The sequence below is a fragment of the Hoplias malabaricus genome, chromosome 4, assembly GCF_029633855.1.
Source record: "Hoplias malabaricus isolate fHopMal1 chromosome 4, fHopMal1.hap1, whole genome shotgun sequence".
In the NCBI taxonomy this organism is placed as follows: domain Eukaryota; kingdom Metazoa; phylum Chordata; class Actinopteri; order Characiformes; family Erythrinidae; genus Hoplias; species Hoplias malabaricus.
In genome coordinates, this window is record NC_089803.1 from 65,035,134 (window position 1) to 65,062,891 (window position 27,758).

Below are 27,758 nucleotides of genomic sequence, written 5' to 3' on the forward strand. Positions count from 1 at the left end.
GGGTAAAATATTTATTGATATTTTAGAACAATAAGCTTAATTAACCAATATAACTTTCTAAATCATTCCTGAAGTGCACATTAGTAAAGAAGTGTCAGATTGTAGGTTGGTTGGTTTACCTCAACATTTTACTGATAGTTTAAAAGGTTAACATTTTTGCTGTCTTCCTCATCTTTTATCCACACTCTGTGTCTGCAGCAGGGGTCAATGGGTAGGGTCCAGAAGAACTGCAGACCTTACTGAACATAACTAATAACCTTGCTATGTGTTCTGGATAGTATTGGAACTTGCTATCTGGTGCCTAAAGGGAAAGTCAGAATTAGAAAATCATATCAAGTACACAGAGGAATTTTCAGTATTTATTCAAAACGTACTGAATATATGAACATAAACTGTTGTGAAATATGATGTAAACGCTGGAAGTTAAAGAGTAAAAGTCTTTGTTCTGAATATATATCTTGCATATACACTCCGCAGAATTGAATCAAGTGCTGAATGTGCTTAGTTTGTTGTTGGAAATTCAGGTGTAATACTGTAAAACTATACTTTAGCTGTCTTAAACGAGGTTACTAAAATAATATCTAACATTCATTCATTCATTCATTATCTGTAAGCGCTTATCCAATTCAGGGTCGTGGTGGGTCCAGAGCCTACCTGGAATCATTGGGCGCAAGGCGGGGAATACACCCTGGAGGGGGCGCCAGTCCTTCACAGGGCAACACAGACACACACACACATTCACTCACACACTCACACCTACGGACACTTTGGAGTCACCAATCCACCTACCAACGTGCGTTTTTGGACCGTGGGGGGAAACCGGAGCACCCGGAGGAAACCCACGTGGACACGGGGAGAACACAATATCTAACATACAATCTTAAAAATGAAGGTGCTACAAAAGGTTCCTCATGCAATCCCATAGAACCACATTTGGTTCCATAAAGAACCATTTTTGCTCATAATATTTAAACTGGTAAAGAACCTTAAGATTGAGTGAAGGTCTTTTAAACTTTTAAGGGGTTCTTCACACTCACACATCTCATAAACAAACATGCATCATTACGGAAACAAAAGTGGTTCTTCTAAGTGTTTGCGCTACGAACCCTTTGTAGCACCTTTATTTTCAAGAATGCATAGCAGACCTTTGGAAAACGTTGGGCAGGACCAGAGATGAGAGGTTGGGGAGGGCAGAACAAGGACAAATGCATTAGTCTTGGTATGAAATGAAGGAATTTTGCTGGTGTTTCTCAGCAAGACAGACATAAAGCAGTGTGTAGTCAAAGCTGTTACGGGACCAGCCAGGATTCATTTTTAAAGAACCTTGAAAGTGAATACACTGTGTACAACAGAAGCTACGATTTCATGGACTAATTGGCAAATTAACTGTCTTCAGATCTGGAATTCAGAGACTCAGAGGAGTGTTATGGGCGTGTTCCACTTTAGTTGAGGCTGTCTGTCTACCACTTGTCCACATAAAGCTTGCTATGCTCAATGAAGTGCTGTCAGTTTAGTGAAACTCTGCCAAGATTTCTTTTAAAAGTCCTGTCACACTAAAGCTGAATGTGCTTGGTCCCACTGTATGGGTCTGGGGTTTATGCCATGTTCCTTACACCAAGAAACCTATAGACCACCAGTGTTTCCATGGAAATAATCCCCTCGAACAAATGGAGATATCAGAAGGAACACTGTGCTTTAGGGTCAGCAAGCAAAGCGATCAGTCATAGACATGCAGAGTTATGAGGTCAGATCCATCAATCACATTTGGGATAAAGAATAAACACTAGCACGCTGCCAAAATGCCAAGATGGTACATTCCTATTCAGTGCTATTCACAAAACACTAAAAGTACAGTTTTCCAATGATGAATAGAACATTTTCTTTCTGTATAGGAAAGGGGGGGGGGACAGGAGAGGAGAATGAACATATGTTTAAAATGTGCTGGACCATTTTGAAATATCCCACGGTCAGAACAGTACCCTGTCCAACCGTAACAATAATTAGCAAGCACCAGGATTTCGACAGCACACTACTCGAGGCCAGCTGGAACATGGCTATCTAAAGTGTGTGTTGAACCATGAGGTGAACCCAGGTCTACAATAGAGTGCAGGTTTTAAAGGAACCATATTCACAACACATGTGCTGTAGGAGAGCGGTTTCAGGATCAGGTTCTATTCCGTGGAACGTGAGAGTATCAGCATGAGCCAGAAAAATTCAGGGACCAGATCAATCCTACTCTTGCTCTGAGGCCAAGTTCCTATTGGGGACCTTGTGGTTTTACAGTCCTCATTTTAACACGCCAGCAAGGTATTTGGGGGTGTCTTGTTTCTCATTTCAGTTGCACAAATGTGCCCTCAGTGTGCCTAAACAAGTTGGCCATTTGTTTTATCGATTTACAAAGAAGCTTAAACATGTTTTTAATACGCTCCTCGGTTGTCAAACCAGTCCAGATTAAAGCCTTTGTTCATGTTTTGAGGTATTAAAAAGTTATTCATGATCAAATTATGACATAATAAGCAAGCAGTAGTAGTGAAATTTTGGTGCTGGACCAACCGTCGCTGCCAAAACAGTCATTGAAAGCCCAGTAAAGTTCCTGACAGCTGGTCTTGCAAAGATTTAACTAATGAAATACTGGTAAATAAGGGTTGTATTGTATTGTACATAAGTATAAACCTGCTGAATTAACGTGGAAATTAACTTTTACCGTGTTATACCATATCCTCAAAGTTCGGTTCTATACATCACTAAGTGCAACACATTTAACCTGTGATTCCACAGTATACGACTGTGTCCGTTCTCCTCGCACATCACTATTCTCCTTCCACCAGTAGCATTATGTTCCTGTACCTTTTTTCCCCTTACAGGACTGTAAAGATGACCAGACTAGTCCATAAACACAGACACACCCCTCCCTTCTCTACTCACAGTCTCCTGCGTGCATTCCTTTCACGAAAAACCCCTCAAATCATCTCAAAAGCAGCACTCAGGAATAATGTATGCTGTTGTTTTATCTCATACAAGCAGTTTACCGTACATGCCTGTTGCTAAGCCAGAGCCACATGTACATACCTTCACGTCCAAAGCCGTAACATACAACAGCTCAACTGACATGTTAACTAACTATTATTGCGAGCCCTGGCGCCTGCTTTCTGGAGACAAGGTGGTGTGTGAGTGACAGGCGCAGTGTGTTTTTGGTGTCCAGTTAATTACAAGGCCTTTTTTTCAGTGGCTGTCAAACAGAAAAATTAAACCTCACACAAACCAGTGGACGGGAAAGGCTTCAGGGATCTGTCTTCACCTTAATCCAGAAACATGTGGACATGGTGCTGATAACTGATCAGCCATAACATTACTACCACCTCTCTGTCCACTGAGAGTCTATTGGCACTTTGAAGAACACTGGGCAGAACAATAGACAACTGTCTGTAATTCATCTGTTGCTCTGCCCAGTGTTTTTCAGTGATCAGGACCCCCACAGAGCAGGTATTATTTGGGTAGAGGATATATTTCATTGGTGGACTACTTTCTTTCCTGCAGTGACCCTGAGGGGTTTAAAAACTTTAGCATCCCTGCTGTGTCTGATCCACAGCACACACTAAAACACCACCACCACATCGGTGTCACAGATTAATCCACAGCCCAACTCATACTTGCTTTCTGTTGAAACTGACCATTGAAGAACAGAGGGAAAGTGGGCTAAGATTATGCTAAGGACAGGTGGACTACAGTCTGTAATATTAGTACTACAAAGTGCATAAGGTCAGTGGAGCATAGATAATGGACAGTGAATTTATGAATAATTAAGTGGTATTAATATTATGATTGATTGGTGTATAGTTCCATACACATACATCTGAATGTTTCAAGTGTTATATATTTTTTAAAATAATAATAATTGTAGTAATTGTAAGTGAAGTTCAGGAGTTATTCTATTCTATGGCTATGTAACTAAATAGCCACTAAATAGCTCTAGCATTCCTGTGACTGCCAGTGGCCTTTACACCCCAAGCGTATTACAAATCCCAGAATCCTTCACTTTGTGGTCTGGGCCTGCTGCCATTTGAGGCACCCTTATCACCCCAGGGTCAAACACACTCACTAAACTGCATTCGAGTTTGCTGCCTTTTCAAAGAGTGCTTATATTGCAGAAGATTTTTTTTATTACATTCATCTTTAATTATTGCTCTGCTGGGACTATTAAATATTCTGTGGCTTTTAAAACACTGTCACTGACCATAAAAGCCATTAGCCTGCTTCTGGCCATTGCATTCTATATGAAACAGACCTATAAAATTAAACATCTAACAACTGTATATGCACATGCACACAGTTTTACAAGAGTGCACTCATACAGTTTAGTGCAGAACACAATGTTTACATGCATTTGTAGTTTCATTTATACAAATGAATTGTAGATACGTTGAATTATAGCCCAAGCAAAGCAGCCTAACTGCACATTTTCACTAACACTCTGAGAATCCACCACATGGACATAAACATAGAAACACACATGGAACAACCCTTGGGAATTGTCTTTACATATTGTTTTCATTTGTTGCAGGATGTAAATAAAAAATTTTCCAGTCTATATAGAGTCCACATAGGGAAATTAATTCTTTAAAATGATACATGGAGAATTTTAGTGTCTCATGGATTCCCATCACTGTGCTACACACACATTGTGATGTCATAATGCAAACGTATTGTTTTTCTTAAACAATAACATGAAATTCCAGCTGTTAATAGCTGTTGCACAGCATGCCCTGGACCATAATAACATTACGCAGATAAGACGCAGTGATTTAAAAAAATAAGTGTTTAAAAGAAAGTTATATATAATGTACTTACATATAGTATTTGAGAGGATTTATCCAGCTTGTTAAGCCTTCATGGTAGAATTTTCAAGCTTCATTTAATAAAAGACAAAGCTTTCTTAAGCTCCCATTTATAATTTGGGAATGTAATGAATTTTCTTGGGAAGCTTTAAGACGTTTATCCTATACATTCATGTAGAAGTTAAAATGTTTCAGCTCAGGCGCCCTGGCACAGTACACTCATCCAATCATAATCAGTGTCATTTTCATATACATTATTGCTCAGAAACAAACAAAACCTGTATAATGTATAAAGTGAGGTTTGAATATGATCAAATAAAATAAACTCTCTTTGTATTTGACACAAATATTTCTATATATTGTATATATTAATGCTGTGAAGGTATATTTTATATGTCAAAACTGCACAGAACAGCCATATAGCAGTATCTCTCTCTCACTCTGTCTCTCTCTCACACACACACACTCACACATCAACAGTCCTTGTGTTCTCAGGGGAAAAATAGGACATTTGTCCCAAAACAGACTTGGCCTGTTAGCACAATGGCTGAGAGCTAGAGTCCTGCAGGATTTTGTGGTTTCATTTAAGAAGCTTTGCTCTAACACTGCTAATTAACAGGATATTGAGTGAGCAGAAGTGTGTCAACACACGCAGCATGTGTAATGGGCCCAGCCCTTGTTCATTCACACAATACTGAGAAAATCACACTTATAGATTCATGAGGCTCACTGCACATTGGTTAAACCTGCTCAGCAAATCCAAAGCTTTTCCTATTCTAATCACATCATTTACGCAACAGAAAACAAAATATACACACAGTCTCCTTCCTAACAAAAAGGTCAGCTACTTATACATACACCCACTCTTACATCTGTTCTCCCTTCGGCCACTCATTCTAATTCTCAGTCTTTAGGACAAAGAACACAAACAGCCACACACAAAGACACCAGCACATACTCACAAAGGAGCCGGTCCAAAAAGACATCCTAGTAGAGCAAGAGCGCCATCCAGTGGCGAGGATTTCAAAGCGCCGTTAATCATCGAGACACAGAGACAAACGTGTCCATGTGCACGTGCACACTTTCCCAGCTCACAGCATGAAGGAAACTCTCATGAAAAGTTCATTCAGTGAACATTGATTCAAGGCAGAATCAAATAAAAAAATGTGCGTATTTGTGTTGTTATCACACAACTACCTTCATTTTGTAACATGATTAACAGATTATGCGTAATGCACCAAATCATCCTGTGACCTCATAGTATTTTAATCAGGACAACAGCTGGGAAAGCACTATTTGACTGCACAATAAATATAGTATGGCATTTGTCTTCTCATCCTTGAAAATAAGATCAATACAAAGGCATCTGGGAAGCCAAATCTGTGATACATTCTTCATTGCACTAAGCAGGCGTGGCTTGATTAGAAGCGTTGAGGTCTTTGGCAAGATGGCTTTGTTCCTGAGCAGCCCCAGAAGTCAGTCACATGACCTTTCATAAAGATATATTTCAAAAGCAAATGGCCCATTCAGTTAAAATAGCATTTCCCATCTACACATCAGTGAGGGTTCATAAGAGCCCCTTGATATCCCTTGATGGGGTATGCGGATCTATAATGGGATCATGTGATCAAAGAGTTCTCTCGGAATACTCATTAGGAAGACAGGAGTGCTTCCACATCAAGGCGAGGAAACCTCACTAAAAAGACCTGCCTTAACTCCCTCTGCTTTACTGGTCAATGCCTTAAGCTGAGAGCAGGACTGTGGTCTGGGGTGGAATCTGTGAAATGCACCGAACTGCACTGTTAGATGTCTGAATCCCGACGCTCCTCTTCAGTGCTGAGAAAGGCTGGACTTGTGTCCGTGGTGCCATACGACAGGTGAGGGCTGACATTGTCAGGGAGCTTTGAGGCGGAGTCACGGATTAAAACCTTTGGGAGATACAACTGTGAAAAACAAATGATTCATTTAATAAGTGAGGTGTATATTTGCTTTGAGACATACTGTTTTGGCATAAATACAGTCTAGCTAACTGGTAGTTGGATGCTGTTAGTTTGGGGATGTCTGGGTCCTGCAATTTCTTTGGAATAATGGTGGACATTATTTTCTTTCACTACTGGAAGCTGGTTGGTTTTGATGGTTCCCATCATTTGTCTGTCCAGAGAGTCTGTCTGATTTTATGTAATCAATTTGAACTTGTCCTATATGTTCCTCACAAAATATATAAACTATGCATAGCATATGGATGCAAGCACACTTACTAAGCCACAGGAATTTTCAGAAGCACCATCAGAGCTTTCACCGTCTTTCTTAACCTACACACAAACACACACAAACACACAGAAACACACAGAAACACACACACAGAGTGAGAGAGAGAAAGCACAGAGTCAAGAACATTGTATATACAATATACACTACATTTTCTAGACATTAATTACAGCCTAACAGCTATCATTATATGACACTATATGCCTGAGAAAAACCCAACCTATATTCTGGCATTTTACTGTCACTTTCAGAAAGAAAATATACAACTGCACGGTGGTGCAGCAGGTAGTGTCGCAGTCACACAGCTCCAGGGGCCTGGAGGCTGTGGGTTTGATTCCCGCTCCAGGTGACTGTCTGTGAGGAGTTGGTGTGTTCTCCCCATGTCCGCATGGGTTTCCTCCGAGAGTTCAAAAACACATGTTGGTAGGTGGATTGGCGACTCAAAAGTGTGTGTGTGTGTGTGTGTGTTGCCCTGTGAAGGACAGGCGCCCCCTCCAGGGTGTATTCCTGCCTTGCGCCCAATGATTCCAGGTACAGATAAAGCTTACAGATAATGAATGAATGAATGAACAACTGAACAGAAAGAAGCTTACATCATAGTTGTAAGGACTGAGGTATTTGAAGTATCCGAAGCAGGAGTAACTAATGCATATGAAAATGGTCACACACAGAACCACCAATGTAAAGAGGGATGTAACGGCCATAAATCCTGAAAAACAAAATCACATATGGTCACGTTCACAAACACAGAAAGGTTTAAACATTACAGTACTTAACCAAATATTATTTAACATTTACTCACACTTTAATTGGTTCAATTTACCTGTTCTCAGGACAGAGAAGAAGTACAGCCAGAAGAGGCAGATGATTGGTGCAGCAAGTGCTTGGTTGACAGCTCCCAGGTGCACCCGGCGGTCAAGGGAGGCAGGCAAATATGCAAAATACAGATTATGTTTGTCCACCACGTGTTTTAAGAGCATATACAGAAAACCTGCACACACACACACAAATGCAGATATAACATTAAGCATCACAAGAGTCATTTAAAATGGAAAAAATGTCAATTTAAGCTTGCTTTCTAAAAACTACATCATAGCTTCTATGTCAAAATATTTATTTTATACTTAGCTTTCCCTTTTATATAGTGGCACCATTTATTAGCATTAAATAAGATACTTGTTACAGAAACACATTAACTGTAATCTGAAACTGGATCTGATCTTTACTTTTTGTCAAACCTTCATAAACTAGCATCTTGTCAAAAATCCTTTTCTATATTGTAACTGGACTAAAGTTGCTTGTGTTATAAGCTGAAATCTATAAGATAGTTTCCCAGACAAGGATTATAATTAGTCCTGGACTACACAGCATTTTGAATTGTGATTTTTCCATTGAAAGGAGGATATAGTCCAGGACTAACCTTAATGTATATCTCAGAAACCAACTCCAAAACATTCATACATTATGTTCATAAATAAGAAAGGTTTTAAATAGGGACCCCAGACTAAAATGTTTCAAAATATTTTGTTGCTTCTACCCGCTGACACACTAGAAGCCAGAGGTAGCCAGGTTTTAATGAGTACCATCGGACCAAAGCAGACTTGATTATTTACAAAGGTATTTCACATCTGTCTTTAATTACGTGTACAACCAGTTTGAGCTCAACATGGGGGCCAATTATTTTCCCACACCTGAAAGGCTTTTTTTCCTTTCTTCATCACCAGCATCAATCTACTTACCAACTTATATCATTAAAACCCACTGAATGCAGCAAAAAGAGGAAGAGGGGGGCAGAAATCAGTCAATCAGGAAGCAAAGATCCTTTCAATGTATATTTCTATATAAAGAGAATGAACCGTTCTCTTACCAAAGGGGACTATAACAGGACAAGTGATGCTGTAGGCCATGATAACGGTGAAGACACACAGAGTCCATCCATACATTGCTCCATATTCAAACTCATATGCCTGATTCTTCACATAGCAGAAAAACAGCAATGATTATTATATCAGTTCAACATTAAAAGTATTCTAAGTTATAAAATTCACATACTGCGTATCGTCACTGTCCAATGAAAAACATGTATCTCTAAAAGAGCAGGAAAATCCTTAACTTTCAATGAAAGTCAATGTAATAAGATTTTATTCAAAGACATTCTGGATCATTTCTATTGGTTCATTCATGATGCAAGTTTCACACAATGTGAAGGACAGCTGCTGTGTTCAAGTAATAGAGTAAACTAAAAAAATCAAGATACAAGATACAAGATACAAATGGAGATACAGTAATCCCTCGCTACTTCGCGGATTCGCTACTTGGCGGGTTTTTTCATTGGTTTTTTTTTATTATTTACATGTATTAGACTAGGCCTCTATGTGACAAAATATATCATTTACAAGTATTTCCTACGTACAGTACATGTATTGTTCATGTCCACAACCGAGTGAAATTTACTGACGCTAAATCACAGCTTAGGAATGACTCTATTAAAGAAACTGGTGCGATATCACATGTAGTTCCAGCTGAAAACATTATAGAATGACTGTTTAATGCAAAGGGTGTGTTGTTAACAGCACAGGGAGGGTTTTGCAGAAATTCTTTTTTCGCGGGTGGTCTTGGAACTCATCCCCCGTGAAAAACGAGGGATCACTGTACATGTTTTTCATTGGACAGTGACGATATGTAAGTGAACTCATCTAATAACCTTACAATATAAGAATTAATGTTAAGATCTGTAACAAGAAATGCATACATTAGTTTCTACAAAGTGATGGCGTCACCTTTTTCATTCAATGTCAGTCATTTAATCAGATGAATTTACCAAATCAGCTAGGGTCAGAGGTCACAGACTTACTTGTTTGACATATTTCCTCTCTGCAGCTGAGCGTGCAAGTGCCATACGTACAGTGTAGAGCAGTAAACCTGGTAAACGCAGCAGCTCCATCCCAGAGCCCACCAGAGCAGCTGTAATGACATAGTTCACAAAGAAAGCCCCCTGATCTGGCAAAAACACACATCTGACAGAGAGGGGACACATCAGCAATCATTCTTACCATTACATTGTCAGAACTATGCACCTTTCAGTGTACAATCTGACCAAATACTAGTGATTGAAGTAAAATGAATTAACCTGTGTGGCAGACACAAAACAGTCAAAAGTAGAGATGCTTCTGGAGAGAAAGAGAACTGAACTTCACTTACTCAAACCTCAGCTTCTGTTCTGAGTGTGTGTCAAAGAGCCAGCGAAAAAACACATCCAAACTGTGGAGGGAGAGACACCATAATTAAAGCACTAGTAAAGCCACAATCAGTGTTAGATCATTAACTAACCTCACCTATGATAAATCTGTTTAATACTTCTCATCAGGACATGACAACATTTACATGCATCTGAGGAAAATGAAATTTAGTAGGCAATATATTCTAGAAGACCTTGAAGCAAACAGCAAGTAACATGTTTAAGACTTTGCATGTTAACGTCAAAATGGGAATCAGACAAATCATGCGTTAAGCTTCCCTACGATGATGTATTTCTGTTACCAATTACAGAGGGGTCTTAGGAATCAAAAGGTTCGGGGGCACCTACACACACAACCACCCAACTTTAACAGGCAGTTTTTACCACTTTTTTCTGCCATAATAGTTTCTACACTAATATTTGGAATATTTCTGCAAGTATTGGACTGCTACAACAATATTAATGAGGTAAAGTACTGATTTAACTCCATCAATCCAGAGTTGTCTCACTGCTACACAGCGTAATGCCTGAGGGATTTACAGGGGTTAGACAATGAAACTGAAACCCCTGTCATTTTAATGTGGGAGGTCTCATGGCTAAATTGGAGCAGCCTGGTGGCCAATCTTCATTAATTGCACATGGCACCAGTAAGACCATGTGCATCAAAGGTTCAAACACTGTATCCTGAAGGTGGTGCCGTGTATCAGGACGACAATGCACCAATACACACGGCAAGACTGGTGAAAGATTGGTTTGATGAACATGAAAGTGAAGTTGAACATTAATATGATCTAAATATTATTGAGCAACTTTGGGGTGTTTTGGAGGAGCGAGTCAGGAAATGTTTTCCTCCACCAGCATCACGTAGTGACCTGGCCACTATCCTGCAAGAAGAATGGCTTCAAATCCCTCTGACCACTGTGCAGGACTTGTATATGTCATTCCCAAGACAAATTGACGCTGTATTGGCCGCAAAAAGAGGCCCTACACCATACCAATAAATTATTGTGGTCTAAAACCAGGTGTTTCACTTTCATTGTCCAACCCCTGTATATACATGCAGCTGACACTTGGCATTGGGCATGGTGAAGTTGAGCTCATGTGTAGCTGCTCTCGGGCATCCCATTCCCTTACATGTTTTTCTATGGATTCTAAGAGCAGTGTAGTCCACAATGGGGGCTTCTTAAGTTAAATTCAATACCTGTAATGCTTGTCTTACTTGAGTCTTTACTGGATAAACTGTACTAGATTCTGGTATCATGTTGACCTTAAGACAATAGCTATTCAGGTGGTATAAATGTTATAAATACAATTACAACTGACCTAGTGAGGCCCAGTGAAGGTAGGATCAGCACCATAAAAATAAGGAAGATGTAGAGTTTATACATCATACTCATATTCTCACTTGACCTGCAAACAAATCATTAAAGTTGATATAATAAAAACAGGATGCTGGAATATAATTTAATATATGTGGCTGACTTATGTGTAGGTGTGCAAATCTATATATACATTCTTATGTACCTTGTCCAATGGGCCTCCAGCAGTGTTGAATAGTAGACTATAGTAGGCAACAGGGCAGAGAAGGACCACAGCAGCAGAGTTGGAAAAAACTGACTGATAACAGCACTCTGGAGGTAAAACATGACACACATTCAGCACAAAACAAACAAAATGAGATGCTCACATTGCTGTGATCTGTGAAATGCATGATCACTTGCATTTAGGTACCTGTATAAATTCAAACGGTCTTGTTTTAAATCTTAGCATAGTGAACAACAAGGGTTTGCACACTTAGTTCTGAAATAATGGATATTGATAAGGAGTTTTTTCCCATATTTTCTACAACCTCTATTCTTCTATGAATGTGCTACACTAGACATAGGGATTTTGCTGTGAGGATCTGATGGCACTGGATAGGTCAGTGGATATGGTTTGACAACCCTGCTCTAGAGGATGCAGTGCTCAGAGACATGAGCATAGTGGCCCTGGGTTCATATTCAGCTGCTCCAGAGCGTGCCATTTATATTATACAAAATATGTGTGCAGCGCTTAACAAGTTAGATATTACCTTAAACTAGCATTAATCATTAAGCGATAAATAAGATTTAAAGCAGTGTCTGAGATTGGTACAGTAAAGGAATATGAGTGGTAGTGCACATACATTAAGGTAATAGATGGGTTTGGTGACATTAAACTTGTCCATGGTGGAAATAATTATTGAGGGAGTGGTGAGGAAGAAGAGCAGAATGAAGAGAAACACATTGATCAGTAGAAACCGCGACCACCAGCACAACCCCTGGACTGAGAGATACTCCCTAAGACAGACAACCACAGTGCAGTGTTAATGAAAACCCAAACAAATGCAACAAAAATGAGCAACTTCAATCAAAACTCATTTTAAGAAAAAGCAGTTACTGCATTACCTACCAATAAATGTTATTAGGATGGGTGGCATAGCTCACTTTCCATTTTCTCACTTTCAGTTCTTCACTAACAGACGAGGGCTGAGGCTCTCTACCACAGCCACATCTTATTCCTTTGACTACTTGTTCTTCACTCGCTTCCCCAGACCTGGTTCCACATTCGAGTGCGTTGAAGTCCTTCAGGATGCTGAGATAAGAGGACAGTTGGTCAAACAGAGTTCCACTCCAGTTCCACAGATGCTGCTTTCATACATCCACTCTCCAAAAGCCCTCAGTGCAAATAAATATTTTATTGTAGTTACAAATTCAGAGTGTTGTCAGAGTATTTGTTCAAAAATTTAAAGCTCTGTGGTCTCAAAATGGTCAGAGAACATATCAAATATTCTGTCAGATCTTTGTCGGTCAGATTCTTTGGCAGTCAGATCTACTTTTGTAATATATTCCAGTCTTATGGATTGTTGTCTTTCAATATATCAATTTATTTAGAAAATAATAAGTGAGTAATATTGGGGCAGCACGGTGGTAGGCAGTTAGTGTCACAGTCACACAGCTCCAGGGACCTGGAGGTTGTGGGTTCAAGTCATAACTTGGTAGGTGGATTGGCAACACAAAAGTGTCCATGGATGTGAATGTGTGTGTCACCCTGTGATGGACTGGCGCCCCCTCCAGGGTGTGTTTCTGCCTTGTGATTGAGATAATTGAGATTACACTGTCATTATGTCATTATAAACTTAAATGAAGAGTGCTAGCCAAGCAGTTCACTTCACATAACATCAACATTGCGTGATTAGTTAGGAAAGAATGAGCTGTGAAAAAGCAGAGATGTTGCCTGGCTTATTTATGAACTGTAATAACATGTTTTTCCATGTATTTGGTAGCCACTGTTTGCAATTTTCCTAACCCCTAGCCAAGAACACCTACACAGTGCAGAGCCTCCATCTTCCACTGATAAGAATCTCAGCTACTGGAAGCGCTATCACAACTCAAATGAAGGTATTCAGGTACATCATCAAATATTTAAGGAAAATAAAAGCATAAATGGTAAGAGAAGAAAACACATTTCAATTCAGTCATTCATTTTCTGTAACTGCTTCATCCTGGTTGCGATGAGCATACAAGGAATCATTGGGCACAAAGAAGGAACCCCAGGACCCTGGTGTAGTGACACCAATTGTTGATTCAGGTAGACCTGCTGAATGCATTTTTTTCTTATTGACTCTTTTTGGAAGTGAGGTCATATTGGGGCTTGTCCTATTTAAATAAAATACTGATGAATACTGAAGCTGATTCATCAGTTGTACTCACATCAGCACTTGTGACATTGCATTGCTAAAATCATGTCACTTAGATTTGTGCTCATTTCTACACAGCTTTGAGGAATGAGTACAGTTCTTTCATCATACTCTTATTGCATTAATACTAAGCCTGAAAGTACTTAGTGCTACACAGAATGCAATGAATACTCACTATGCTGCCATGGATTCAGTCTGGAATGTGACAAACCCCATTCCCAGTGGCCTGGGTTTATCTGTTTTCTCCTCGTGCTTCTTCAAGTCTTCATCAAGTTTAGTCACCTGAGAACTGTAGTATTCTACAGCATCAATCTGTACACACACACACACACACACACACTTTTTAAAAAAAAGACCTTTTAACTAACTTGATATGACACCAGCATTTATGGTAGTATTGTGTTGTAATACATGGTATAGTTCAGTTATTTAAAAATCAGCTCTGAGGACTACCAGCGAGTACTTATTTAATACCTATGATCTGTGCAAAATGTTGACACTCTATTGGTATCAAACAACCAGATAGACCATCAACGATATAGCTACACATGCCCCCAAAACTCCCAACCCCTTTCTTTGTAAATTGATTACCCCTTCACATCCTCGACAGGGACAGAAACCACAGATCTGTCCACATGGCCTTGGGTTGATGAGTTCAGGGCGTCCCTGGCGGTCTAAAATCTTGCGGTAATATTCCAGATTTTTCTCTGCTCGCTTCCTGTTTAAGACCATAACCATAGAGAACATAAATGAAACCTACAGTCACTCAAACATTCAGTCTTGTTCTGCTCTGTGGACATTTTTAGTAAGACTGCTCTAACAGTGAAGTAACAGTCCATTTGAAGCACCTTGGATTGAAACCATACACAAACTGTAGCATGTCATTATAAATGATCTGAGGAAACTGTGTCATATTTCTTTTCTCATTTGATTTCATGGAGAGGTAATTTTTTGAAAAAAAAAAAAAAAACACAAGGGGGAACAGCGCTGCTGTGTTCACATTACAAAACAGTGATGGTCATTTACAAAAGTTCACTAGCATCAGGATCTGATGAAAAAACACCTCCTCTGTGTTTGTAAAGAGAAACAAACTGAAAGCAATACAAAATGTTTACTACAAAATCGTTCTGCTTTTAATTATTCATATTTTTCAGCCTGCACTCTGAAGCTGCTTTGTTGAAACAATAAAAATGTCTTTTTATTTTTGCTGAATTTTCTGCACATTATCGTTGCCAATTTGAGAGAAGGAGCCGTCAATGAGTCTCCCCAAATCACATGAAGTGCCACCATCCTGGGGACTGTGGGAGGCAATGCAATCTAATCAAATCTTAATTTAGCTGACACCCACGAATAGAGAGTGGGATTGTGAGATATCGTATCGTTCGTGATAATATCGTCATCATTTTCTGACTTGTTTACGTAATGACACAGATTTTTTATTTAATGTGAAGCTCTTAGTATAATTGTTTATATTTGCTGTTTATATGCACACACTAAGTTTTCTGTACTTTGATTTTGTGGTAGATTTATATGCTACATTATTGTTTTTACAAAATCAGAATCTTGGAAAGTTACAAAATAAGCAAATGTTAACAGATTTTTATGTTTGTTACATTTGAACACTATATGAACAGTGTTTTTTCATATTGCCAAGAAAGTCGTTGTCTCCAAAATACTCTTTAATATTGTGATAGTATTTTAGTGCAATATCACCCACCCCTAGCAGAGAGTTTGAAGAGAAGGAGCCATCTCCCAACAAATATTGATCAGTTGTGCTTTTGTACCAGCCTTGAATGGCTCAGACTTCACCAATTTGCAATCTCCTGATGACAGGGCTATGCTTAAATGCCTGTGCCACTCAGGAGATCCCAAGAAGATATTTCTGATGCATAAAAGGAAAGATATACATGTCGTTTTGGTTTCCCTTTACCTTTCTGTTGTTAGACTGATCAGTTTGGCCACATCGTAGCACAGGTGAGCGTCCATCAGCTGACAGGTTGGGTATGCCTCTCTGAATATATAGAAGACAGGCCAAGTACCATATAAAATATTCAATACATTTTCATCAATAACAATACAAATCAAACTTAACCCTATTGTTGATAATGAAAACATTGACAACAGGTATGCTCACAATATTCACATGTACTACTATTTTAAGCATTTAAAATCTCAATAACCTACAGATAACCTACACCACAGCCAGAACAAACAATAAAAATGATAAAAGGGTATGGCATTTTGGGCAGTTGATTAGTGACAGGAAGTTGCCTTTAATGTAAAAAGCCTCCTAGCTTACATAAAATGTGTCCTTAAATGGTCTTCTGTGGCTGTCAGCGGGATGGAGCACACAAAGAGGGTTTTTCTGGCCTGAGGGGAAAAAAAAATTGCATAATTTCGAAAGTAAAAGCAAAAATCTAATCATAAGATTAGAGTGGTGGAGGGAGGAGATAGGGGCGACACAGTGGCGCAGCAGGTAGGGACCTGGAGTTTGGTGTGTTCTCCCCGTGTCCGCGTGGGTTTCCTCCGGGTGCCTGTCTGTGAGGAGTGTGGTGTGTTCTCCCCGTGTCTGCGTGGGTTTCCTCCGGGTGCTCTGGTTTCCTCACACAGTCCAAAAACACACGTTGGTAGGTGGATTGGTGACTCAAAAGTGTCTGTGTGTGAGTGAATGTGATTGTGTGTTGCCCTGTGAAGGACTGGCGCCCCCTCCAGGGTGTATTCCCGCCTTGCGCCCAATGATTCCAGGTAGGCTCTGGACCCACCGCGACCCTAAACTGGATACGCGCTTACAGATAATGGATGGATGGATGGAAGGAAGGGAGGAGAGAGAGCGAGAGAGAGAGAGAGAGAGAGAGAGAGAGAGAGAGAGAGAGAGAAAATGAGTTGGGATTTGGAGAGAGATATGTGAACTTACAGACTCTCTCTTGGTGCCCTTCAACAGTGAGGTGTGACGTCTCAACAGTGCCACTGTCAGGATGAGGTATAGAACTGCAAATACTGTGTGCAGCCAAAGAAGTTTATCCCTAAGATTCAATAACAGAAACACATGTGAATAAATACTTTTGTTAAAACATTGTTGTTATAATGTGTGTGACTGTCATACTAATGACTGAGCTCATCTTCTTTAGCAATAACTTACACAGACTGAATAAACATGCTATTGAGTTATTGTGATGCATTTTTTGCAAGAGAATTTTGTTTGGAAAGAATATGGAAATAACCACTTTCACCTGATCACTAGTGACAACATCCTGCTGAAACCCATTTAGATTCTGCTTTTAGCTTTCAGTCTCAGATTCAGACTGTTATCACCTTCTAAACGTAGCTGTTGGGACACTGACTGTATCTGAGCAGAAACTGCCTTCCTTTTTCCAACTACTTCCATTGGCAATGACAAGGTTTCAGATACAGCTAAACATGCTCAAAACACTTTCACAAGTGAAGTGATACATACTGGATCACACACAGTTTGACATTTTACACACACACATTATATATATATATATAAACTGCCAACTGTGGATTCACAAATAAAGATAAATTCAACACAGTAATCGTGAGATCCGGAATTAAAATGGATGTGTATATAACAACACAGCAAGAAACTAAGGGCTTCAGAAACTCGAATTCAGAAATCTGATTAGTTAAATATAATAGAACTATTCACGTACCTATGAAAGAAAGTGAACATCTAACATTATGATCAGGGAACCACAAAGATTTCTATAATACTTCAACATAAATTTTCCTCAGTAGCATTTAATATCTTGTTACAACTAATTAACTAATACACTTTTGAACACACCTAGCACAAAAAAAAACAAGTGCTATCATACTTACCCCTGCTGAAGATTTCCAATAGTTGTTCTGCCAAAATTTAATGGATTAGACCCTAAAACAACACATTATCATTCAATCATTGAGCATCCATTACTGTGCTGTCCCTATGCAGAGCCATCACTTAAACGAATCTTATCTTCTTGTGTTAAAGCTAGTGGTGACAATCGATTAGAAAATCTAATCGTGTTAATCACAATGACATTCTGATTATCGTTATTAATCACAAGTTAAAATGCAAGTATTTCCTTGTTTTTTGGAGGGGAGAAAAAATAAATAAACATGTAGAATGGTCTGCACGACTAACTGCTTAGAGGAAAATGTCCTTTGTACTTTATTATAACATTTCAGAGTAGTTTTAATGATATCTGAATTAGACTCTCTTAATTTGCTGAGTAAACGTTTCAGGGAGAGAGTTAACATCAAACACAATTAAAAATGGACTCAAGTGTAGATTAAACAAGGCACAAGAAAAAAAACATGCCAAACTTCTCACAGTAGTTGTTTGAGTGTGTGTGTGTGTTGGGAGAGTTGGAGAGAGAAAGTGAGAGAGAAAGAGAGAGAGACAGAGAGAAAGAGTGAGAGTATGAGACAGAGAGAAAAGTGTATGAGAGCAGTAGATGGAGAGAGAGAGAAGGAGAGCTAGAGAAGGAGAGAGAGAGAGAGAGAGAGAGAGAAAGAGGAGAGAGAGAGAAAGAATGAGAGAAAGAGAGAAAAGAGAGAGAGAAAGAGGAGAGAGAGAGAGAAAGAATGAGAGAAAAGAGAGAGAGAAGAGAGAGAGAGGGAGAGAGAAAGAATGAGAGAAAGAGAAAGAGAAAGAGAAAAGAGAGAGAGAGAGAGAGAGAGAGAGAGAGAGAGAGAGAGAGAGAGAGAGAGAGAGGATGGTAAGAGTGAGAGTTACTCATGAGATTTAATCCATATTTCAACATAAAAACAACATAATCTGAACTGAACAGGAGCAACGCTGTGTTTACATTGCCTCATAAAACCTCTAATGCATCACTACATTCTGTAAAACGAGAGGAAGGAAGTTGTGGCCAATTTTGATATAATGATTAATGGGTTTGAAAATATTAACACGTTAACGTTTCCAGATTAATCAAATGCTTTAATGCGTAAACATTGACAGCACAAGTTAAAACTAATTTAAATTCAGATTAAAAAATGTTTCATTCAGAATGCCATTTTAAACTGATTTACAAAGAGGATTTTATTGTTCAAGAAATTCATATTTGTATCCATTAAAAGCATTTAATCATGCAGTGCCTGTCTCAAAGCCTGGATAAATAAAGAGGGTTGGGTTAGGGAGGGCATCCGATCGATGGTGCAGAATGCATTTCTGTCTAAATCTGTAGCTGATTATTCAGAGAACACTAATCTGTCGATAATGCCTCAAGTCCTCTGTACTCAAGATCACAGAATCGGCAAAGGTTTGCAGCAACGAAATACCTTCCACTAAAATGTTTAAATTACGGTAGCAACATCTCAAGCAGGAAATTTGTTTTCATCTCAACATAACCCTCACACATATTTACTTTCCACTCAATGTAAGTGAACTGTCTGTGGTCTGTGCAGATGTCTTTGATTATTTAACCACTAACATCCTGTTGGTTTGCTTCAGGAAGCATGTGTGTATGATGTGTATGATGTGTATTCCCGTTTGTGTGATCGGACACTTCTGTGTAAAAGCCCTAAGCAGCCAGTCAAACTGTTTTTTAAAAATTAAACTGGAAATAGGCATTTTTCTCACATTTAGACATTCTGTAACTTTTGAATAAATGTGACAAAACATGAAGACAAAAAAAATGTTAAAATATCTCTTTTTCTTTTACAACGTTATTCATTTGTTATTTAGAACAGTGTTAGAAGAACGGTTGCTGAGTGTTTGCTGTACTGATTTGTTAGACTCCATCAGCAATACGTTGTTTAATGCTAAATTAATTAGCTGAAGAAAGCTTTGAATGGAAACATTAAATCCTGGGCTTTCTGAAGGAGAGATTTTAAAATGAATAACTGAACACATAAAATCAAAATGGAACCTTAATCTGTATTTATTGTATTTTAGAGTTTTTAACAAATAAACATTTAATGCCCAAACAATCAGATTTATATTTTTTTCTCAGGATTTTGCACAATTCTGTTTGTTTTACTATAATTTACTACTATTTATTATTGTTATATTTTTATATTTTTACTATTAAATAATATAGGAATGCCTGCTTCCCAAGATTTCTTCCAAAATCAAATGTATTCCTATAGAGTTTGTCCCCCTTTGCTGCAGTAGTGGACTCTATTCTTCTGTGGACACTAGATGTTGTAACTTGCTGTGAGTTTTTGATTAAATGAAGTCATACAGGTATCACTGTCCACAATTGGAGCACCTTAAAATAGCTAAATTCACTAATTACTAGCCGTGCTTACAGACCAACAAACAAATTATGAACGGTATATACATGTGTGTAAGTGTGTGTGTGTGTGTGTATGAGAGAGAGAGAGAAGGAGAGAGAGAGAGAGAGGAGAGTGTGAGAGAGAGGGAGAAGGAGAGAGAGAGAGAGAGGGGGGGGGGGGTAGAGAGAGATGGAAAGAGAGAGAGATGGAAAGAGAGAGAGAGAGAGAGAGAGATGGAAAGAGAGAGAGAGAGAGAGATGGAAAGAGAGAGAGAGAGAGAGATGGAGAGAGAGAGAGAGAGAGAGAGAGAGAGAGAGAGAGAGAGAGAGAGAGAGAGAGAGAGAGAGAGAGAGAGAGTCTTACAGACCTAGGAGATTTCCAGACAGATTGACTGGGAGGATGACAGAAACAGACATCAGACAAACGATGAGCAGCAAAATGATAAGATGGCGCTGAAAGGACAAGTAATGTACAGCATCCATTCCACACCTCTCTTTCACCATTGTCTCACTGAAAACACACACACACACACACATACAGTGAAATGTCCCAAGACCAGGGTGAAATACAGTTTCTAAATGTATTGTCAACACAATGACATGATTTTTTAAATTAAGTATAAAATCTACAAACTAACAAAATGTAAGAAAATATCTGTTTTGTAAAGGTTTTTTATTAATTTCATATTTTATATATATATATGGGAAAAAATGGGAAAAATACTCACTCCATTCTGATGATGAAGGTGAGCCAAGAACATAAACCCTAAAAGAAAGAAATACGACATCACTCACATTGACCAGTTGATGATGCTGGTGATGATCATGACCCCGTTAATGATCCTCAAACTTACCCGCTCATACTCAGGCTCCTCAATGGACATGAAGGACGTCATTCTTCCATAGCGACGTTTGGAAATTTCATTAAACCTTCAGTTACAAAAGACTATTATTTTAATGAATGTGAAGTAGCGTTTACTCTTACAGCATAAACAAGAAAGATTGCTTTAAATCACTTCCCAAACACTACCCCACACTAAAAATGAGTCCAAATGTACTCTTAATCTATATTCACAAACCAGCCTCTTTCTTTGGCACCACTAAAATTTAGAAGTAGCTGTATTTCCTGAAAGAAACAATGAGACGTTTGTCTGATTCTATAAAAGCAAAGGTAATTATATGCTTATTGAAATGTTTTTGCACACCCTTGGGCCTCCGCTACTAATGCCAGTCTTCCATAATCCCACAGTCTCTTCCTTATGCAAGAGAAGACAATCAGCAAAACCTGTAGATGAATAAAGACAGCAATTATGTGTCAAATATCCCTGCAAATACTTACTAACTAAACTGCATTTGCAATAATGAATCACTAATGATGTTTTTTTGGTCTAGCCTTGTGCTTGATCTGCGTTAAGAAAAAGGCCCTTAAAAATACAAACTTGACTGGCCACGTTACTGGCACAAACTGAGAGTGTTTCGACACATTTTAATCTGAGTAGATCATCATTAAAATGCTCCAGTTTCTCAAAGACTTATTAGACTGTGCTCTACCTGTACAAAACCAGCGGTCATAGCACCTGAACACCAGAACAGCAAATTACTTGGATGGGAAACCTCCTAAACCTAGCTAGAAGTGAACTTAGTGGGGCTGGCAAAAGGGGGGGCTGTCCCTGTGGTCAGTGTTCATCCCACTGCCCAAGTGCAGGCACAGAAATACTGTACTGATCCAACAGCACCTTCAGATGAGATATAAAATTTGTCTGTGCATTTCCTTAAAGGTCCAGCTACATCTGGCTTACTAATCATCATTATCTTCAACTGGCGTAACCATTCTCTCGCCTTCACTCTCTACCTAATAGATGATGTGTGGTTAGTGTTCTGGTGCCGATTGGCTGCAGTCACATCATCCAGGTGGATTCTGCACATTGGTGGGTGTTGAGGGGACTAGCTAATGCCCCAAAGAGTGCACAGTACTTTGAGAGTAAAGATCATTCATTCATTCATAATATGTAACACTATATGGACATTCATTCATTCATTATCTGTAACCCTTATCCAGTTCAGGGTCGTGGTCCAGAGCCTACCTGGAATCATTGGGCGCAAGGTGGGAATACACCCTGGAGGGGGCGCCAGTCCTTCACAGGGCAACACAAACACATACATTCACACCTACGAACACTTTAGAGTCACCAATCCACCTACCAGCGTGTGTTTTTGGACTGTGGGAGGAAACCCGAGCACCCGGAGGAAACCCACACGGACACAGGGAGAACACACCAAACTCCTCACAGACAGTCACCCGGAGCAGGAATCGAACCCACAACCTCCAGGCCCCTGGAGCTGTGTGACTGCGACACTACCTGCTGCGCCACCATGCCGCCCTATATGGACATCTAGCTGAATAATTGCAAATGGGAATCTCTTATTATGGTGAGATATTTCTTGCTCCAAGTTCAGTCAACTGCATTTTAAAACTTTATAAATCAGTTTTTCTTCAAAGCCTGGACTATATTAAAATGTTTTGGACTTGAATATTGTAACCTGGCTGAGCACAGTGAAATAAAAGCTTTGGTTAAATACCATTGTGATAGCCTATTGAATCTGGATGTAAGTTGCTTGGAGGGTTTTTTTTACTTCCTTTTTCTCCCTTCCTTCCCATAACATCACCCAAACTTAACCAGAAACAGTACTCACTATGAAAAAAATGAAGTCCAGCAGCAGGACTAGGGGCACTCCTCCAAAACTAACACCACTCAGCACAGTGTTTTGGGTGGCACTGAAACAGCTGTTGTCGGCTTGAACAGTACCATTATCCTCCAGCAGAGGGAAGCTGTTCCACCACTTTGAGGCCATCAGCACTCCTGAGGAAACAAATGAGACTCTCAGAGCTAAGGTGAAAATAAAGCACATAGAACACCACATGAAATTCTTTCAGTTTAGAACTGTGTAAACATACTTTTGATAAGATACGAGACTTGGGACCCAGGTAAGGACACACAAGGTGGTGTTCTTTGAAACTACATTAGTGATCCCTACAAAATAAAAAATAGTAGTAGTCTGTCTCATATATGGGGTGTATGTCTGATAAAAACAAAAAAATGGCATATTCATTCATTCATTTTCTTTAACTGCTTCATCCTATTCAGGGTCAAGCCTGAATGATTGGAGTCTGAGTGGAGCCTACCTGGAATCACTGGGTGTGAGGAAAACTAAGCACCTGGAGGAAACATGCAAACAAATGGAGTACACATCCAACTCACAGACAGTGACCTGAGGTGGGCCTTCAACCCAAGAACCCTGGAGCTATGTGACAGCAGCACTAACTTTGGGGTTTCCAGGCTGCCCAAAACAGCATAATGGTTGGTAACAAAAGCAAGCCTAGTTTTGCTGGACTGTTATTAGCGTTATAGCCATTGTCACAGATGTGTTACTAGTATTTCAAAAACAGGAACGCCCAAAATACAGTTGTCTTTGGAACAACTGGAGAAGCTTTGGTGGTTCATGTCAATGTCTGTTTCCATCCATCCATCCATTATCTGTAACCGCTTATCCAATTTAGGGTCGCGGGGGGTCCAGAGCCTACCTGGAATCATCGGGCGTAAGGCGGGAATACACCCTGGAGGGGACGCCAGTCCTTCACAGGGCAACACAGACACACACACATTCACTCACACCTACGGACACTTTTTTTTTTTGAGTCACCAATCCACCTGCAACGTGTGTTTTTGGACTGTGGGAGGAAACCGGAGCACCCGGAGGAAACCCACGCGGACACGGGGAGAACACACCAACTCCTCACAGACAGTCACCCGGAGCGGGAATGATTTTTTCATTTCTGCATTTATTAGTCCGGCCCTCCATATTTTCTGTACAATCACAGAATAAAAACTCCATGGAAACAGACTCCAGGCCCCTGGAGCTGTGTGACTGCGACACTACCTGCTGCGCCACCGTGCCGCCCTGTCTGTTTCCATGGAGTTTTTATTCTGTGATTGTACAAAAAATATGGAGGGCCGGACTAATAAATGCAGAAATGAAAAAATCACAGATTTGTTTATAATATGTAACACAGGCATTAGTGTTTTTCTTGTTCATTTTATTTAAAAATAAAAACAAGATGATCTAGCACCAAAGAACAAAGAAGACTAAGAATATTTTGTTTTTATTACTTATTTATTCAATGAAACTTGTTAGAATAAAACACGTGAAGTTTAATGTGGCTGTGCGCTATAAGGAGTTTTATAAAAATCCACCACAAAATGTCTCCCCACCACTTCCCATTTACAATATTTCAGGCAAAGACACACACACACACTTGAATTAAGACAAATTCAGCAGTCCTCTCTCTGTGAGATATAATACGTGTGTGAATGTTGCAGAGTTCCGAGCCATCCTGCTGAGCTTGTGAACAATGGAGAAAAGTAACCAACGCAGAGCCAAACACAGCCCCAGAAACACACACAAACAGAGCATGACTTATTTCCTATTATTCATTTATATGAAACAATATAAATGACCCCATCCAGCTCCTCTGGGCAATAACACCGTGTGTGAGGCTCTGAGATTGTTCTTGAGTTACTGAACCTCAACAAGCCCACGGATGAAGTCACAGTTCGCTCTGAAGAACCTACTGATCTTTGGTTCCAGCTGAGAACAAATTTTTTCTGGTTACCAGTTTATGTCAGTGGAAATCATCACACACTCACTCACATCTATGGATACTTTTGGACAGCCAATCAACCTACCACCACGCGTTTTTTGGGGTGTTTTTTTGGACCGTGGGAAGAAACCAGATCACCCAGAAGAATCCCACACAGACGTGGGGAGAACACCCCAAACTCCTCAGACAGTGAAGAGAGGCTGAGCTCAAACCCACAACCCCAGGACCGTGGAGCTGTGTGACAGTGACTACCTGTGGAGCCACCAGTTAGCTGGTAGATTACCTTAAAAAATATCTGCAATATATTCCATGCAAAGCATAATTTAACATTTTACAGTGCAAGGGAAGACAATAATTCTCATGTGAAATTTTGTATTATGCAATCTATGTGATCATAAGTTTGTGATTTCTGCTTTTCACTGTTATGGAAAACAGTACTGACCTAAGGGGTCCTGTAGTCATGTTTCTCCTTTACTGGTGCAATAAAATGTCCAGTGAACTTTCCCTGGTATTTGCAGTCTACCTCATAGTTTCCTATAATACAAGCTAGACTGTATTATAATAATAAATCTTCTGCCCTTGGACAATGTGCTTGTAATACTTTTAAGGAGTATTATCCTCTTTATAAGTCTAGTCAGCGGTGTTTGGGGTAGAAAAAAAAAACTGTGTGATGGGTCCCCAGCACCAGGGCATAGGTTTCTTATACTGAGGAGCAGTGATGACGTAAGATTCATTACAAAAAGTCTGAAATGGTCAGAATGCCATTCCTTAATGTGGAATCCTTATTTCTTGTAAAGCCGAAAAAGGAATTAGTGAAATTCAGATTGACTGTGCCAAAAGTGTGCTTGCTCCAGGCTTTCCTCACATGGCTGCAGCACATATTCATAGCCTCTTAAACTACAACGTGCCTGCTGGCCTGCTTAAAACCAGCTACTCACACTATTATTTTACTTCTACTGAAGTATATTAGTGTTTTAGCAGAGCTCCAGTTTATTACTTATATTTATTTGTGGGTTTTATCTGGTCTTTCTTTGGTTCCAACTCCTGGACTGACTTAGTGTTTAGCTCAGGGTTTAGGCAGATATAATGTCTATGTAACATTGTATGCAAAGGATTTGGAGTAGAAGTTTTTATTTTATTTATTTATTTAAACAGTGCCAAACATCCATGGCCAAAACCAGATTTAATTTTACACTTAGCATACACTTAAACACTTAGCGTATATGCACAGTGGCCATACACTGTCAGAATAAACTGTAATGTTTTATGGAGTTAATGAAGAAACAGACATCTTGTGACAGTTATTAATGCATCAGTCATTATAATATGACTGATGGATAAAAATGTGGATGACGGATAAAAATGGATAATAAACTTCCATGGTGTGTCTCAAGCAAATCCTACACCACACAGAAGCGAATTTACATTTCTTTGGAATTTGTCATTTGTAAACGTTAACAGCCCTTAAACCTGTTAGTGTAAAAGAGTATTTCTTTTCTTTCATGGCCTAAACAATTTCTCGTACAAGGCCATCATAACACTCTAGGCTAGGGTGACCAGACGTCCTCTTTTACCCGGACATGTCCTCTTTTTTAGACTTTAAAGAAATGTCCGGGGGAAATTTCACAAACGTCCGGGATTTTGTTTTTCTAAAGCTTACATAAAACTTCGAGAAGTTTCTTTCACAAACTAGTCCCGCCCTCCCCTACTCCGATTGAGTGAGAAGGGGGCGTGGTGAAGTAGCCTAAAACCTTCTGATTGGACTGTCTGACTGTAGCGCTACCGTTATTGGTCTATAACCTTCTCTGTAAACATTTAATTGGTCAGTCTGCACGTCAGTAATCTTAAACATACAACCCCCCCCCCACTATAGGTGACGGTTATGGACACAAATTCATCCAAAACACCTTCTCAACTGAAAGTTATTAATAATGTTTTTCTCCCTGTTTTCTACAGTTGCAGCGTCTACTTCTGTCAAAGCTTTACATTATGTTGGAACATTGATTAGAACTAGAGGTCTGCTACAAAACAGCTGTAAGGTTAGGTACGGCTCTTAGTTCAGGATCACAAGCACCACTCTGACTTATCTCAAAGGTACTGCACCTCACTTCAGAGGAGTTCACAGTTCCACTGCTTCATAGCCCAATACCAGGGGCTCTGTAGCCAGTGCCTGGTATTGAGTATGGCGAGTTAAACTCATGTACTGCTGCTCCAGGCCTGAATGTCAGTGCCCACAGTGGGTGTATCTTAAAGTAGCTGATTTCACTGATTGCAAAAGGTGTGTACAGGCTACAGACGAAACGTGTTGTGCAATATTAGACAAGTTCATTTCCCCTCTTGAAAAAAAAGTTGACTGCAATCTTAGTGTAAAACCGTTGGCTGTGGGAATGCTGTTGTAACACAGTTTAAGAAACATGTTGTTACAGATCACCATAGAGAGAATGAAAGAGAGGGAGAGAGAGCTTCAGTAACAGCTGGTGTAGCTAAAAGTGGGGAAATTGTTTAACGGCTGTAACACCACCTTCGAAAACTTAAAAAAAAGTCTTGAAATCATTAACTAAAAAAAATGACTAACTGTCACTGTCATGCCTAGAGCTGTAAAAATGTGATTGTGTCAGGTGTCCAGTGCCCAGTTAACGGTTAAGTTACAGTAAAGCGAAGGAAAGCCACATACCTCACACTTTTACTCTCAGACACGAGCGGGGAGGTCCTGGGTGTTATTTCCAGGCTGAACTGGCGAGGAAAGGACACAGTCGCCTCTGTGTGCTCCCCGTGTGTGAATAGATAAATTCGGACAGGGTCTCGCTGTTTTCTC

At 39.6% G+C, this 27,758-nt stretch overlaps 1 protein-coding gene across 1 annotated transcript; it reads right to left on the minus strand.

Annotated features, from left to right (window-relative positions):
• Nucleotides 1-376: 376 nt before the first annotated feature.
• Nucleotides 377-27,758, minus strand: tmem63a (transmembrane protein 63A). The gene is made up of 23 exons (XM_066668231.1): nucleotides 27,618-27,758; nucleotides 22,978-23,144; nucleotides 21,489-21,568; nucleotides 21,138-21,213; nucleotides 21,012-21,049; nucleotides 20,652-20,794; nucleotides 17,900-17,951; nucleotides 16,974-17,082; nucleotides 16,359-16,429; nucleotides 15,990-16,070; nucleotides 14,651-14,777; nucleotides 14,235-14,371; nucleotides 12,772-12,954; nucleotides 12,506-12,659; nucleotides 11,866-11,972; nucleotides 11,665-11,751; nucleotides 10,305-10,364; nucleotides 9,958-10,120; nucleotides 8,971-9,076; nucleotides 7,927-8,094; nucleotides 7,697-7,812; nucleotides 7,094-7,147; nucleotides 377-6,778 (listed from the first exon to the last, which is right to left on the minus strand). The coding sequence occupies exons 2-23, from the start codon at nucleotides 23,134-23,136 to the stop codon at nucleotides 6,638-6,640; spliced, it is 2,412 nt and encodes an 803-aa protein (XP_066524328.1). The 5' UTR covers nucleotides 23,137-23,144; nucleotides 27,618-27,758; the 3' UTR covers nucleotides 377-6,637.

Bases quoted from the DNA above. Each gene is read 5' to 3' on its own strand.
- tmem63a (XM_066668231.1), bottom strand. From the start codon at position 23,136: ATGGCCTCAAAGTGGTGGAACAGCTTCCCTCTGCTGGAGGATAATGGT. The intron at 16,430-16,973 runs GTAAGTTCACAT...TTTTCCCCTCAG, and splicing joins AGGGCACCAAGAGAGAGTCT to GCCAGAAAAACCCTCTTTGT. The intron at 10,365-11,664 runs GTCAGTTGTAAT...CTCCCTCCACAG, and splicing joins CCTTCACTGGGCCTCACTAG to TTTGGATGTGTTTTTTCGCT.